This window comes from Protopterus annectens, chromosome 12.part0 (genome assembly GCF_019279795.1).
Source record: "Protopterus annectens isolate FY-2018-M chromosome 12.part0, PAN1.0, whole genome shotgun sequence".
In the NCBI taxonomy this organism is placed as follows: domain Eukaryota; kingdom Metazoa; phylum Chordata; order Ceratodontiformes; family Protopteridae; genus Protopterus; species Protopterus annectens.
Genome location: NC_056746.1, coordinates 393,384,664 through 393,401,730, shown reverse-complemented (window position 1 = coordinate 393,401,730; position 17,067 = coordinate 393,384,664). Strand labels below are relative to the sequence as shown.

Genomic DNA, 17,067 nt, shown 5'->3' with positions numbered 1-17,067 from the left:
CCATCCCTATGAAACAGTAACTCATTGGTCCCATTGAAATCACAGCCCAAGAATTTCGGTTAATTCAATCTATCTCACCTAGAGAAGTAAACAAGAAAACATGGTATGACATTTGTTCAGCACCCTACTCAGCAGCTATATCCCACAAGGGTAGTATGCAGTAGTTACTACGTTAATACTGTCAGAAAGATAATGATCGCTCAGTGCAAAAAGACACGACACACTTCTGGAATGTATCCAAGTTACAGTAAAAAGTGAGGCTTAGTTTGCACTTTTCCTCTGAGCATGCTCAGACTCTTTTCAGTCTCCAGCACCACTGTATTGTAGTCATGATATCAGTCAACAATAAATATACTTGAAAAGAGTTGGAAAAAAAAGAGCATGTTACTTAAAAACTAATCAATTAAAATTGCAGTTTTTTGTGCTGGGGAAGAGAATAAAAAACCTTGGTGAAAGATAACCATGTTTTTCCTAGCTTTCGCTGTCAGACTGTACAACTGCAATGCCAATTGCTCATTTGTTTGGATCAGACAGCAAAGGTGATAATATGGGTACCAGACTGAAGAAATACAAGTTAAACATGAAAAACTTGGGACAAACTATCCAAAAAATTAAAATGATTAAAGATGTCTGACTTTCTGCCAATATTTGATCCTCATGCCTTAAATTGCAGCAGTATCCTACCTAATCAGACAACATTTTATGAAGTCATTCAATGTTATGCGGACTCATTAGGAATATACAGGGCACTGCAGCATTAGCTCATATGCCTCTGATACTAAATTAAGTCACTATTAGGTATGAATCACCACTTTAAGTCATTAGGTATGTACAGCATACTGCCACATCTACTGATGTGAATCAGACACCAGATGAAGTCATCATTAGGTATCCACAGCATACTACAACATCTACTGATATGCATCAGTCAACACATTAAGTCATTAGGTATGTACAACATACTGCTACATCTGCTGATGTGAATCAGACACCAGATTAAGTCATCATTAGGTATCCACAGCATACTACAACATCTACTGATATGCATCAGTCAACACATTAAGTCATTAGGTATGTACAACATACTGCTACATCTGCTGATGTGAAACTGATAACAAATGAAGTCATCATTAGGTATCCACAGCATACTGCAACATCTACTGATATGCATCAGTCAACACATTAAGTCATTAGGTATGTAAAACATACTGCTACATCTGCTGATGTGAAACTGATAGCAAATGAAGTCATCATTAGGTATGCACAGCATACAGCAACATCTGCTGATGTGAATCAGACACAAAATGAAGTCATTATTAGGTATGTACAGTATACCGCAACATCTGCTGATGTGGATCAGACACCAAATTAAATCATTAGGTATACACAGCATACCGCAACATCTGCTGATGTCAATAAGACACCCAAAAAAGTCATCATTAGGTATGTACAGCATACCACAACATCTGCTGATGTGAATCAGACACCAAATGAAGTCATCATTAGGTATGCATAGCACACCATAACATCTGCTGATGTGAATCAGACACCAAATGAAGTCATCATTAGTTATGTACAGTGTACCACAACATCTGCTGATGTGAATCAGACACCAAATGAAGTCATCATTAGGTATGTACACCATACCGCTACATCTTCTGATATGAATCAGACACCAAATTAAGTCATTATTAGGTATGTACAGCTCATACCTCTCAACCTCTTAGATCAAGAAATCTGAATAAAGCCATAAATAAAAGTGGGACAAAGGCCCAAAAATAGGGACGATTTTTAAATATTGCTCATACAAACTTAAAAAGTTAATAGAATAACAGATTTTACATTAGCATTGATTTTCGGAATGGTATAAAGTCTGAATCTCAAATGTTTGTCCTTATTTTTTAACTTTAATCTTTAATGATTTGCTGCTAATTTGCCAGAAAACCACATTTTTTGAAAAACAGACCAAAAATAGGAGGCAGAAATGTGGACATTCTGTGAAAATTAGTACAGTTGAGAGCTATGGTACAGCATACCACAAAATCAGGTGATATGACTCAGACACCAAATGAACTTAGATACTTGGCAGATACCATTTGCCATCTTTGGATGGAAACAAAAGAGATAGAGACCACCTGGGCAGAATAACATATAATTCAACAATGGAGACTTTGAGACATCCAAGATCTGGTGATGTGGGGGTTGGGGGTGTGAGAAAAGGGAGAACAATAACAGGCACCCCATAGTGGTATGTCTATAAACATAGCAGCACAGAAAGACCGCCTTACAGACCCAGAGGTGGAACACTAGCTTGGTGTAAGAGAATGGAACTTACACATTAATGAACTAGGCTACAGAATGAAGGTTCTGAACTTCATGTAAAAAATAAAGATATTAGCAGAAGATACATGGATCTTAAAAGGATGCCAAGTACACAACTTTTAACTAAACTTAGAGCAAGGGATTCACACTGATGGTAGTTAAAATTAGGCAATGGTACCACAATGAAGGCCACTGCTGTGTAACAGTTTCCACTACGTGGACTGAATTCAACATACAACAGCATTTAGAAATTATTTCTGCGGTCTCAGGATGCTCCATTTCTATCACTTGCCTACCCATTATGAATGTACCTGTGACATGCTGATTTTCAGATGATCACTGCCTCCACAAGGCATGTACCACCAATTTTCACTTAAGCTAGCATGTGACATTAAGATTTTGCTTATCCTTTTAGATCTGATACATAATTTGTACTACCTAAGAAGGTGTGTATGCTTCCTCATTTGCATATATTACCAGAGAAGCATGTAAGCCTTCTTTTAGAATCACCTATTTAGGAACTATCATCACAAGTTTAGGGTAGTACCTTTCCCTATTTGTAAACTTTTTTTTTTTTTTAGAATTTCACCCTGTACTTCACTGTGCAGTTGCTGCATGTGTTTGGTTCAGATTCTGAAACAATTTATGGTCATATTAAGGTGCTACCCCACAGTTGAGTGGTGTTCGAAAGACATTTGTGAATGGGCATGCCTTTGTTGAAAGTTGGGCGTCGGGCTGGCACCTTGGCACCGTAAAAATCTACTGCCAATCCTTAGCGGACCGGAGTTCCGCTGTGGCGACCCCTAACCGAGAAAAGCTGAAAGAAAAACAACAACAATAAGGTGCTACCCTGTACTTGTGTTCTTCCACAAGTCAAGAACGCAAATGTGGAAGCATGTCAACAGAGCAGAAGCATTCTTAATCTTGATTCCAAAAGAAATGGAGTACTTACAGTCCTGAATTTTGGAGCATGTCTAAATTAGCAGGGCATACCTGAAAAGTCTGACATGCCCTAATCTATGCACCCTTGGCTGCAGATATCCTGGATGCATGACAGCATAAGAACTCAGCCCCAGAAGTAGCTACTGAATGACCATATTGTATTGTGTGACCATTATTTGGTTATTTCTTTCAACCTCGTGCCATCTTTGAATGCTTTTAGGCAGGAGAGGTACTGCTTGTTATGGAAATAGGTGAGTTATTTTTTTGATCCTGTTTCTTTTTTATTGTCTCTTTTTCTGTACCATACATGTTGATTGCTGCCCATTGCTGTCTATGAATTGTCCTAATTATTGTCATTGCCACACTCATCTACTTTTCCATTCTGGAGCTCATCACATTGTTTATAATACTGTCTGTTACATTTACCCTTATCTAGATAGTCTTAATACACCTTATGGGACTGCTTTGTCCATTGTAAGTGTCCCCTCCCCCTAACGCTACCGTAGTGGCTAGCAATGCAATTAGCCATGCTGAGCTACGTCCTCTCTCTTCCTCATAAGTGCTTTTTCTGTATTTGGTTTGGGTGAAGTCAGTGTATTCCATGAATGAATAATGCAGTTCACTAGCGTAGAATACTATTGAACTGCATTATCAGGCTATGACATTAGTGGACTGTATTCCACATTATGCTAAGAAGCCTCCACCCACCTAATTCAATGTTCTGCTGGGAGGTGTAGATATGTTTGGTGATTGGGATAACAAGAACAATGGGGCTGAGATACTCCACAATGCTGTACCCAGGCTGCTGGATTCCAGCACCTTTAATCTAAGGTACTTGGCATACACACTTAATGCAAGTACAGTTCATCTGTTAAACTGGGAATATAAAAATGTCTGCAGAATATATGTTATTCAGCTTGTATGAAGTATACTCCACAGCAGCAAAATTAGACCTTTCAGTTCAAAACTGAAATTAAAAAATACTATTTAATTTAAGATGCAAGTCTTCAGGTCCATTGTTTTCTCAAATACAGTCTTTTGCATGGGGCATTACTTCAGAGGAATCTGATAGCAAAACCAAAAGGTAATACATTTCATAAGTGCACAGTAAATTGAACATGAAACTGTTAATTTGCCATTAAAAGCTGTTTCTGAGAAATGTGTAGCATAATGTTCTTTGTGTTAGAGATGCTTGGACCACAGTAACTCTTAACAAGAATGTAGGATGACATTTCTTTATTCAGAGGTAACGAACAGAACTGACTCTATGTTCTGTGAGTGGCAGTTCTCTTCAGTGCAGCAGATGAAATTCTTTTACCGTTTGAAAAAATGTCCCTTTGGCAGAGATTGCCTATTAATGTAGAATAAGAAAGGGATAATGATCTGTGGATGTTTTTACATTCAAAATGATATTCGTGTGGACTTCCTAGGTGCTGAAATGTAACCGGTGTGGGGTGGAATGGTGCATCTGAGGCTGTTTCCATAAAAGCTGTTTTGTATTAATTATAACTGCATGTCTTCCATAAGAATACATTATATTTTTCATTTTCTTAATACAGTTCAGACTTTTTGATGCTATTGTGGCAATGATTGTTCTGTGAGTAACACTGACTTTCAAACACACACACACACCCACACACACACACACACACCCACACACCCACACACACACACACACACACACACACACACACACACACACACACACACACACACACACGACATATTCTGACAGATTACTGTGAAAAAAACATTTTACTAAACAGGGAAAACCTACTGCTCCTACATTTTAGCATGCAGCTGTGTTCTCTGCTTAGAAGTATTTGAGAGCTAATTTACAATAAAATTATGAACTTTACAAATAGAGGTTGTTGTAGTGGGCATATTAAAAAATTAGCCATCCAAATGCAATCATGTTTTTCATCAGTGAGGGAAACTTAGAACAGAAAATGCTGTGTGAGAAAGGCCAAAGTACAGGTATATTTTAACACTGGAAGTATGTATTGCTTCTAGAATTTAAATGTTATAGAGTCACTTCACTTGAAAACTATGTAAGACCTGCAGTAAATCATAATTTATGCTTCAGTGGCTTAAACTGGAGCTAAGAAGAGTCTGTTCAGAAAATTGCAAACAAAGCCTCATTCACAATATGTACAAGTTTTCTCAGACATTAAGAATTCTTCTCTTCAAAAGATGTGAGAATGTGTTCATAAATCCTGGGGTAATCTCTAAATGAGATTATCATTTATCCAGTATTTGTAGCTCAGTGTAGCTATGTACCTGAATGAATATGAGAAAATAGTGATCTACAGTGTGCCTTGGAAAACTTGTACAAAAAATAATAACAAAAAAGTTGTTATCCTTATTTAAAAAATTCATTGGGATATTACCCATAATCCGCTGTTTTACATGCACTGCATTTTGATGTAGTTAAGAGTCACAAAAAAAACATAAGGCATCACTTTAAGTTTTGAGTTGCAAAGTGCTGGGTTGGTACAGATACCTCCAGATGGCATAGTAGTGGATACCAGCTCCAATTGCCACAAAGAGGTGCCAAATGGCATGTGCAAAGGGGATGCGGCCATCGCTCTTGAAAAACACCATGCCAAGACAATAAAATATGCCCCCAACGATCAATTCAATGAGACCATCTCTGTTTGGCTGCAGCAAAAAATAAACACATTTACATTAAATGAGGGTAAATGGACAAAGTGTACAAAATACATTTTATATGTCAACAGATATTGTGGTGGTAAATCTACAGTCACAGTAGTCAAGCAAGTTTGGTACAAAGTATTCTCAAGGTACACTTGTGAGTGAGAATTCATTTATATTATAATTCCAAACAGTGTTGTTTCTGTTTTATGTATACCTGGAAATATTTGGCTTAAATATTAGTAGATTTATTTATATAAACTACTAGTATACGGTACGCTGTCTAAATTCATTTATTCATTTTATGCATTACTGCTTATTAAAGAGTGCTCCTTTTTAATGGATTTTGGCTACCAGAACTTTTTCCATCTTAGCCAGCCCCATTGACATAGAGTAGTAAAGTCCTTATTATGACCCAGGTGACTTGGGTATGCTTAGTGGCCTGGGCATCTGTTGAAGCTTGCGAGGGGATGGATGTGTGAAGCAGTTTGGGCAGCTCATCTTTCTTCAAGAGGAAAATGTGTGGTGCATGTTCAGGTTGCTCAAACCCATGGTAGAGTACCCAGTGGACATCAGAAACCACACAGGGGTTCTGGCTTTGATTGAGGTGGGGCAGTCATAACAGATTACTCTCTTGGATGCCCACTATCTGCCAAACATTGGGAGCTCTTTACTGTGTGTGCAGTGAAAACTCCCAACCCTCTTATATGACAGCACAATTCTCAGTAGCTTGGTTCTTTTCTTGACAGGAATGAATTGTTCATAGGTCTCACCTCGCAGGTAATGAATGAGCATATAGAACAAGTTGGAGATGGAGGAGTGGTGTTCACAGGTGTGTATAAAACATGCAGAAAAAAAAATTCTGTCTTGTTTCTTACTACCATTTTTCACTTACCATAAATGACAGATCTGTGTTCCGTACATCAGAAACTTGAATATGTGCAGGTTTCTCTGAGATCAAACAAGGGAATCCATATGAATGATACATTTATAACATTATTAGTTCTTCAGGGAAGAAGATAAGAGTGTATTCACGTTTCATAGGTAAGTAATGGGCTAGTTGTCCTTTTGGCCATTTTAAGCTATGCCATTTTTTTCTTTCTAAGGTGAGACTCAAACTTTGTACCTTGTTTCTGTGAAGTAAGCACCTTAATCATTATGCCAGTAATCACCTCCTGCTGCATAACAGTGCAGGGCCTTAGACCTTGCTTCTCATCTGCGGACTGTACTTAGATGGCAATGATTGCTAATGCAACTAGTAAGTACAAGGTTCGTTTCAGGGGTCAAGTGAGAGCACTATCTGGTTAAATCACTGTAAGTAAATGGAGAATGAGGCTATCCAACCCTGGAGTTCAGGATGAAGCTCTTCAGCAGTTCATAGCTTAATCCTTTGTGCTAAACTGTAGCTTGCAAGGGGGAGGAAGGAGTGAAGCAGCCTGGTTAGTTCATATTTTACTGTACTGTTTCGCAATTTGGTATTTACTGTTATTTAGTTATGTGTCAGCCAGGCTGTGGCTGAAATTGTTCCTTGTGTATCAGTTCACTACCTGGTTAAAATACATACATGAACAACATAGAAAGCTGAAAACGCGTTTTTCATAAAGTTTCTTTATCCAACGTGTTTTGTGTTTTTTAAAATACATACATAACATACATATATACATACATACAAATTAAATAAATTCATAAATAGTTTGGGTTGCAGACTTTTTGTTACCAGAAACAACTTCCTGCATTTCTCCTCATAAAGGCACAAAATATAGTTAATACTTTTCAAGATGACGCGCGCGCACACACACACACACACACACACACACACACACACACACACACACACACACACACACACACACACACACACACACACACACACACACACACACACACACACACACACCATAAACAGTATAAAGGTATGAAATAATGCATTTGTAATGCTTTCAGGGCAGTCAGCCACCTGTAATGGTTGGAGGCCCATTCAAATACAGGGAGATAGCGGGGTGGGGGGGGGGAGTATCAAATACAAAGAACCCTCTTGAAGAGCAACTGATGTAGCTATTGCTCATGTATCTTGTTAAAATTTGATTCAAGGAACCCTCAGAATTGGGCAACAACTAAATATTTCCAAGAGATAACTATAAGCCTCCCAGTGAAGAAGCTGCTGAAAAGAGGACAGGTCTGTCTCAGGATGTTAAACATTGCAGTACAGAAGTGCTAAAGGACATCAGCACTTGAACTGGAGATCCAGACAATTATGCTTGTTGAAGGTATGCTTTGAAAAACTAAAAATCAAAATATTGGAGCTGAATACCAAGATTAAAAGACACAAACCACTCAAATAATGCTTGAAAATCAAAAGAAAGTGACCACTGTTGGGTAGACCATGGCACACTTTAATATAATACAGTTGTTTAGTACATTTTCTGTCTTTTACAAACATGACTTCATCAGAACAAATTTTCAAACAATAATCTCAGTTTAAAAGCAGTTAAGAGGATCAGGTCAGCTGCCAAACCTGAAAAGACTTCATCTTTAAGGTCCTGTGGGGTGATGCTTCCTGAACACACAATGACATCATAATTAGCCTTGTACTATTACAAAAATACAAATACTGACATGCACAATATTAAAAAAATGAGAGTTAAGCAATTGGGAAACTAAAGAAAAAGTTTAACTAAAAAATGTTGAAAAAGGCTTTTTTAGCATATATTAAGATCAGGTTAGAATTTTGCAACATATATCTGAAGAACACTCTAAAGGGAATGCATTTGTTTATGACAGTGGGAGCACAGGAATTGAACCTTAGCTGGCATGCTAACTTCCTACCTTTAATATGTGCTTCCCTGCCCCACCCCCAACCCTACCCAGGACTGACTGGAATACCTTCTAATACACAAAACATAATTTGTTGAAATTGACACACACCTGCAAGTATCTGTTTTGCCTATTTAAAATGAGGACATGTGACACATTTAGCTAAATATATCACATCTTTGCTCCATAATTATTGTAATTCATCTGACTTAGACTTTTAAAATAACTGGTTATGTGTGTTTCTTCTCCTTCATTAATAAAAGCAAATTGTCTACAGTGATTTCAATTTTAGGTACATGGTGGCACAGGGGTGCAGCACTTAGTGTTGTTGCCTCACAGCAAGAGTTCTCCAGTTCAATTCATGGCTGGGCTGCCTTTTGTGTGGGATCTTCATGTCCTCCTTGTGTTTGTGTGGGTTTTCTCTGGGTGCTCCAGTTTCCTCCCACACTTCCAAGATATGCTGCAAGTGGATTGGACATTCCAAATTGGCCCTTGGTGTGAGTGTGAGCCACATGAGGAAGGTTAAGCAATGGGCTGGCAACTTGATGCCATGAAAACTCTACTGCCACTTGTTTGTGGACCACTAATTTGCTGTGGTGACCCCTAACAGGAGCAGCCGACAGGAAAAGAAGTAGATTTCAATTATAGGTCCCTTTACTCATTGTATTATTTTTAACTCTTTGACACACTTTTCTTCAGTTCTTCTTTGATATTAGAGTTACTTTCAAAAACTAAAGATGGCTTATCTTCCAATTTACTATGTAAGCCTTCAAAATACGAAAAAATATGCCAATTATGTTTTGTAACTTTCTTATTGCTACTTGAATCAACATTAAAAATTAAAAGTCTACATTTTTTAAGACTTTATGTCATCCAGTGTTTTCAAATTCCTCAACTCAACAGGGGTGTAAACTTTGTGTACCTACTATTTTTGCAATAATAAATATGATGGATATCCCCTCTAGATAAATGTTCACTAAAATATCAATTTCAACACCTATGGTTGTTGTCTTCTTGTATAATTCTAGCCACCTGACAATCTGTCTCTTGATTAAATTTCTTTTTTACTATATAGGGTGACTATGTGTGTACTACAAATATGAATTTGAAAAAGTGTCCTTTTTATAAATATTGGAAGTAAATATGTTTCTCAGAACAAAACATCCAAACGATAAGGGTACTTCAGTAAACACAGACATTCCTAGTAGCAATGACATTGTGGAGGAATTTGTGTTTCATCTAGAAATAATATTCAGTCTAATTTACAATTTTATCAAGTCAAAAAAATTCATAAAATTCATTTGGGTACCATAGCAGCAGACTTCTTAAACGTCAGGTGTAGACTGGGACCATTAAGCCCAAATCAACCTTTCTGGATAGAGGTGACTAAATATGCAAAATATTTGTCCTGATGATTATTGCTTCAGGATTCACTTACCAAGTAGAATATAAGCCTGATGGTTTGGTTAAAAATATTTTGTAGGCTGCATGTCCCCAGTCATTAGTGCAATATGCTTTAGCTGTTTATGCTGCCTTAGCCCATATAGAAGGTATTGCAAACCAACACGTGACAATTAAGGCAGAGTGTCAGATTCTATGATGGCTGACAAATGCATTCATGACTGCTACATTAGTAACTCAAGGTGCAACATTACAAATGTGGAGATTTTCTGCAAATGCAGCAAACAGCAAAGGGTAGCAGATTTAGTGCTAGCCAGGAATCCTGATTTAACATTTTCATCTATATCACTTAAGGAAATCCCCCATAAAAACAGCACCAGTATTTGCAAGTTTGACTGTGGAAAAGGAAGAGTGTTTGGTTTACCAATTCATAGGTGCATGCATTTATACCAGACATGTGATCTAGAAGACCAATGAGAAGCCCAACCAGTTAATCCCAAGAATAATTGGATGAATTAGGCTCCCAGCTGAGGAGTACCATGCCACATACCCAGGGGTGAATTTATGATTACCCATCCGATCATTCATGGTAGTTTCGTGTGTGGCCAATGGGTCACATTGCTTGAAGTATGGAAGAAACTTGTTTGTTAAGTAGGGAATTACTTAGGCTATGACAGTATCATGTTCTGTTTATATGATGGTAAAGGTTAAAGTCATTGGTGTCAATGTTCATGGTGATATTTGTTTTGTGTAGGTGTAGTAGATCAAGCAGGGTTGGACCGTTCTTGGGTCAGATTGACAAGTACAGGAGCCTGTATGAGACGGAATATAGTGAGACAGCTTTTAAGCTATCAAAGTAGCTTAGAGAGTTTAAACCAGAAATTTTCTTAGACAAAAATCTTTGAAGCCTTTCAATATGGCAGAGATACTTAGAGAGCTGCCCCCCCCCCCGACCAACTGAAGGATGCATTGCATTCTATGATGGATCATATAAGAAAAGAGTAGAGAGAGATTATGAGTTGTTCACTCCTGGACTATACCTGACACATGATATTCAAAAGATAGCATAGCCCAATTGAGCCTTTATTGAAGAAAAAGCATGTTTTGTGGGGGAATGTATGGTAGAAAGTACAGTTCTGCAATTCTGTAAGTTGAACATACAGTAACAATAAATCTTTGAATGATCACATCTGCAGTAGTCTTAACCATATGGGTTTTATCCCGTCAAGGATATAATATCCTGCCAGCTTCCAAAGCTTCAGGACACCTTCTACACTCCTAAACCTGTCAAGCAGCTCTAGCTGTGCTGATTAAATCAAAGTTTGGTACAAAGCCCTTCAGAGCTTTACTACTGCTAAAGTGTGTGCTCCTCTGATGCTTTCGAAGATTGAAACTTGTCTTTTAGTCAGCTCAGCTCGAGCTGCTGAACAGTTTGGATACATGAAAGCTGTTCTGAAGCTTTAGATGGTGGTAAGCTGTTATATCCTTAACAGGATATAATCCATATAGCTAAGGCTGCTGCAGCAGTGATCAATATTAGGAACATCCCAGTTTACAATCGTTGGTAAATGTAGTCAGTAATAATGATCAACATTTCTCATAGCATAAAAAAGTAGATGCTGAGAGTAGGGGACCAAGGACAGAGCCTTTAGAGAACGTCATTGGTAACATAATGTTATGTGGAAGAGGTACTTCTGACCCTTACTGTATGACTTCTGTCAGTGAACCAACTGGTTATCCAGTGGATGACAGAAGGATTAATGTTAATTTATGTAAGACTGTTAATACCTGTGCTGGAAATTGTAATGAAGTTTCTAGCTAGTTTCAGATAAAAATTGTGGGCGTTGTGGCCCATATGTATGGCTTCCTTGGCCCCATCAAAGATATTTATTAGCTTGAATAGACTTACCATTAACAAGCCCATATTAATCTGGATCAAGAGACTGAAGGTTCCCTTTATCATTGTTTATGAAATCTGTCCTGATATGTTCCATTGCCTTACAGATGAGACTGGTGAGACTTATGAGTCTGCAATTACCAAGATCAATGGTGAGGCAAATATGTTGTAGTTGAACTACTGTGGTAGTTCTACAAGTAGCAGGTACATAACTGATGGAAAGACTGAAATTATAAAAAATGGTTGACCAAAGCTGTAGCTGGTGTTAATATGTAGATACCCAAATACATTGTCTGAACCCTTCGAAATTATGTTTTTGTATTTGATGGAGATGATAAGACATGCTCAAGAGAAAGAATATGGGGAGAAGGAGAAAACTTTGGGGTTGTATTTGTTATAAGTGGTAATGTTTAATTCATAAGTAGATTTACACTTTTAATAGAGTATTTGAGATTTCTGCTAACCAATTTAAACCTCTTTTATGATGAGGGGAGGGGGATATCATATATAAGGCCAGTAGAATTTTCCATTTATTGTACCAAGTATTTATGTGTTAATTCTACCATAAGGGTTTATTTATGAATGTTTCATTGCATTTGTGGCTTATGTGAAGTGATACCTTAAGGCAGTTGTTTAGATGGAACGAGAAATTGGAGCTGAACACAGTATCTAATCTAAGACTTATGGGGAGGCATACAGAAAATTATCTAGGTTATCCAAGAGAAGTAACAGGTTGAAAATACTGGTATAATTGACTTCAAATTTCTCAAAAAAATGTCCAATTTTAGGAATTATGAAGCAAATGTTTGCCAAAATTAGGGACATTCCCTACAACATGCAAACAGTTAAGAAATCTGCAAGAGGATGGAAAAATGTAAATATCTCCAGCATTTTTAACTGACATTGAAGCTCAGTGTATCAAGTATAAATATAAGAACAATGTAATTTTGTAATAAGGTAATACGATAACTGGCCTATAAGGCAGTTAACACTAAAAAAATAAACAATGTTTTTGAAACTGTGTTAGGTCCTGCAGGAATATGAGCAAGAGTTTTTATGCAGCTTATGTCGAAGAATTACATAGTAAATTGTCTTGTGAAGAAGGTAATTTAAATCTTGTTTTAAGAGTGTAGCATATCATATATATTAAGTCACTGAACTATAGATAAATATACAAAGTGGCTGATAAAATGGTAATACTTAAACCATTCACAGTATATCTGAAATTTGACTCACAATATTAATTGTACTTTAGATCTGATTATTCAACTACCTGTTAATCAACAATTTTTACAGCAGAAGAACAGAATGAAACAAAATATCTTTGTTTTTAAATATTTTAAGATTGCCAAATTGGTTAAAGCCAGAAGACATTTGCTGCAAACAGAAGGTGTATTTGACAATTTGATTATGTGGTAGAAAGACAAAAATTATAGTTTAAGAAGAACTGATGGCTACCAAAAACTGCACAGTTGATTGATGTTGCAGACCGGACTCTGAATTTAGATGATGTGAACAGTGGTCACAAGGGAGGATCTGTAACAGGTCAGACCGAATTTATGTAGATGTGAACAGTGGCTACCGATAAGTGTCTGTTCTTTAACAGGCAGCCATCCACATCCCTGCCCATGTAAAGGGTCAGGCGAATGTACTTGGCACCAGTACGTAATTAAAGGAATAGATATGTATCTGAGTAATATACTGCCTTATGTCAGTCTGCACTGATTGAACATTCACAGAAGAAAGGATTCTTTGTAAAATACTGTAACTGCTGTTGTAGATGTGCATGGTTGGCATTACTAGTGTCTTACACAATGGGCTGCAGAAGATCAAGCTTTTCATATTAACAAACCATCATTCATTAAATGACAAGTGTTACTGCAGCCTGTTGTTACTTCTTCAACAAAAAGAAAAACATATTTAATTAAGTGCATCAAACACTACTGCAGACAAAACAAAGATTAAAATGACTCTGATGAAACTACCAAAAAATAGCTAATGTAAAACAGATAACTACAGATCACTGAAATGACATTTTGATATTGCTGCGTAAAACAAGAAAAGTAATTAACCTACTGCTGCATCTGTTTGGCAATTGAGTTTTGTCCCATTTCATGCTGTTTAAATTACATCTGGTTAGACTTTATATTGAGTAATGAGCACCACAAACTTTGAACTGCTCGAAGCAATAAATGGACATGCATATTCAGTAGAAGATAACTGTTACACTTGAGACATAATATTTGTAGGTTCAACAGTAAATACTAGCTAATCAGTCTGCAGACTATTACATGCCTAGTGAATAACCAGAAAGTGACCCAGTGAGAGAATAAAACCTTGTACCCTTGTATCTAGAAGGTAAGCTCCTTAACCATTATGGCAACACTCAACCCCCTTATGCCAACTCCCTGCCATTTCTGCAAGCATCATGCAAAGACATGTTTCTGCTGTTTCACTATGCAGCATGAAAAATGCAAATTTTGCTTCTCCTAGGAGTACAATGTGAACTGATGATAAATATTGACATTACACAGAAGAGAGGCATAATATTCTTATAGACAGGTGTGTGTCTGAAAGTGTACACGTTATGTTAACCTTTTGGAATTCAGGAATAGCCCAAACATGGTGCTGCACGATGCTGTAGCAGAAAAATGTGCAGCACCATATACAGCTGACTCTGTAGCTTTGTTATATGCTAATGAGGCAGTCGGGGGAGAGGTATATGCTAATTAGCCATGTGCTCTATCACCCAAAACCACCTTGAGGAATGCATCTACTTGCTGAATTATACAGGAAATTGCTTGAATGTGTAGAGCAGCACAGCCGGCTCCATCACATCACAGTAGTGAATATAACTAAAAGGCCATGTTCATCTACTGAAACTGAATAAGGTATGAGAATCAGGGGTGGGGGGGACCACTAGCCACCAGGAATTGTAATAAGCACGAGTGTCATAACAGCAGTGCAGGGATTGGGAAGTGGGGGGCACTAGCCACCAGGGACAATTACACTTGTGTGTCAATGGCACTTACAGCAGAACAGGGGTTGGAAAGGCAACTCAGGGACAGTTACAGAGACTGGTGTGTGTGTGTGTGTGTGTGTGTGTGTGTGTGTGTGTGTGTGTGTGTGTGTGTGTGTGTGTGTGTGTGTGTTTGAATTTATACTTGTATGTGTGGAAGAGTGACGGGGGGATGCTTATGGCTACATTATGCGACTGCCAGAGATAACATCAGCAATCTAAAGATCAGCAATGATCTACATGTCGCTGTATTAACTGAGATACAAAGACATCCAAATTGAATGATAATAAGGTCTTTCCTCGTTATGGATAGCATGTCTCTGAATCACAAAATACAGGGTGGTGGGAGCATGCCTCCTTATCTTGGGTAGGTCTTAGTTATTCAAATGGCTTAATATGCTTTCTTGTTTGTAGACCTAAGCACACTTCAGTAATAATCTATGATTTCATTGTATTTGCTCTGTAATGCTATGGAACTATAAAAATGGCCCTATGAAGATGAGGCAAGAATGTTGTTCCTTACAGACCCAGCAGTATTAAGCCTGATTAGATGTATAGGATCACGGGATCATAGAAGATTACTAGGCTAATGGCCCTGGGGCCCTTACAAGCCTAGCCAAGAGTTTATCCCCAAAAAAGAAGCTTCAGTCAGCACCTGTCATCCCTGTCAATGAGGGACAAAGGTGGAACCCCTGGGAAAAATTTGTGGTTTCCCATCCACTCATCAAGGTTGCACTTGAAGAGGGTCAGCGAGGTACTCTGTTTGACATGTATGGGAAGTCTATTCCAGAGACGGGGCGGCCTCTGAGAGACAAACCTCTCTCTCCAGCAGGTTTTGATGATGTTGCATATTAGATTTAAGCCTATCAAGTGGGTAATGCACATTAAGGATATGGAGCATCTCTAGTAGGGCAGGGTCCGACATTGCCTTGTAGGCGAGACACAGATCACCTCTGAGCAATCTGTATGGTACTGAGTAAAGTGATAGTGATTTGAGCCTGTCTGCATAAGACAGGTGTTGGAAGCCATGGATTCTCTTTGTGAGGTATTTCTGTGGCTTCTCCAGTTGGTGCAAGTGTTTGGAGAGGTACATACCAAATGGGGGGTTATACTCAATTATAGATCTAATGAGGGAGGAGTACAGAGAGATAATGACCTCCTTTTTTTCTAGATGCAATCCCTTTACTTATGAGATGAACCAAGTAAAAGGCTTTTCTGACCACTGCTGCCACATGATGGTTGATTGTGAGATTGTTGTCAACCTGAGTACCCAGGTCTCTCACCATGGGCTGTGTGCTTAGGGAGTTGCTGTTGATGTGTAATCAGTAGGGACCGTGTTTTTGCTGAATGGTATGATAATACATTTTTTTGCATTTAACTTAAGGCCATGACTTTGGCACCAGTTATTTGTAGCTGTGAGACCCTCTTGCAGTATATTAATGTCATTTGGGGAGTCAATGATGGCACCCAACTTACAGTCATCAGCGAACTTGGTCAGCCACAGGCCCTTGGTCTTTGCCTGGACCTCTGAGATGTAGATGCCAAATAGTAGGGGTCCCAGGACAGATCCCTGGTGGACACCATTAGTGACAGGTCTGCTGTTGGAGGTGGTGGTGCCTATTTTGACCTTATCCCTATCTGCGAGCCAGTTGGCCACACATCTGATGAAATAGGGATTAACAACAAGTTATGTTAGCTTTTCAATGATGCCTGAGTGGGGAATTGTGTCAAAGGCCTTGGCTAGGTCAAGGTAAGCTGTATGTACTGACTTTCCCTCCTCCAGGGCCTTGGCGACAGTCTCAAAGAAGTCAACTAGGTTCAATAGGCAAGATCTGCCCCTGACAAATCCTAATTGGGTGGGGCCAAGTGTTTGGAGATTGCCTATGTCCTTGTTTATGAGATCCATAATAATATGTTCCATGGCTTTACAGATCAGACTTGTCATGTTAATGGGGCGATAGTTTCCTAGGTCAGTAGTGACACCAACTTTGTGCAAGAGGATGACAATGGTGGTTCT

General features: G+C 38.3%; 1 protein-coding gene across 3 annotated transcripts in view; it reads right to left on the bottom strand.

Moving 5' to 3' along the window:
* Positions 1-5,090: 5,090 nt before the first annotated feature.
* MMD2 (monocyte to macrophage differentiation associated 2) overlaps positions 5,091-17,067 on the bottom strand; it is a 757,289-nt gene continuing 745,312 nt past the window's right edge. For 2 of the 3 annotated variants that reach the window (XM_044089487.1, XM_044089488.1), the window contains exon 7: positions 8,259-8,476. In XM_044089487.1, coding sequence (XP_043945422.1) covers positions 8,417-8,476 — 60 coding nt within the window. In that variant the 3' untranslated portion in view covers positions 8,259-8,416. Of the gene's footprint in view, positions 5,926-8,258; positions 8,477-17,067 lie in introns of those variants that run through there. The other variant, XM_044089489.1, reaches the window with a different exon arrangement.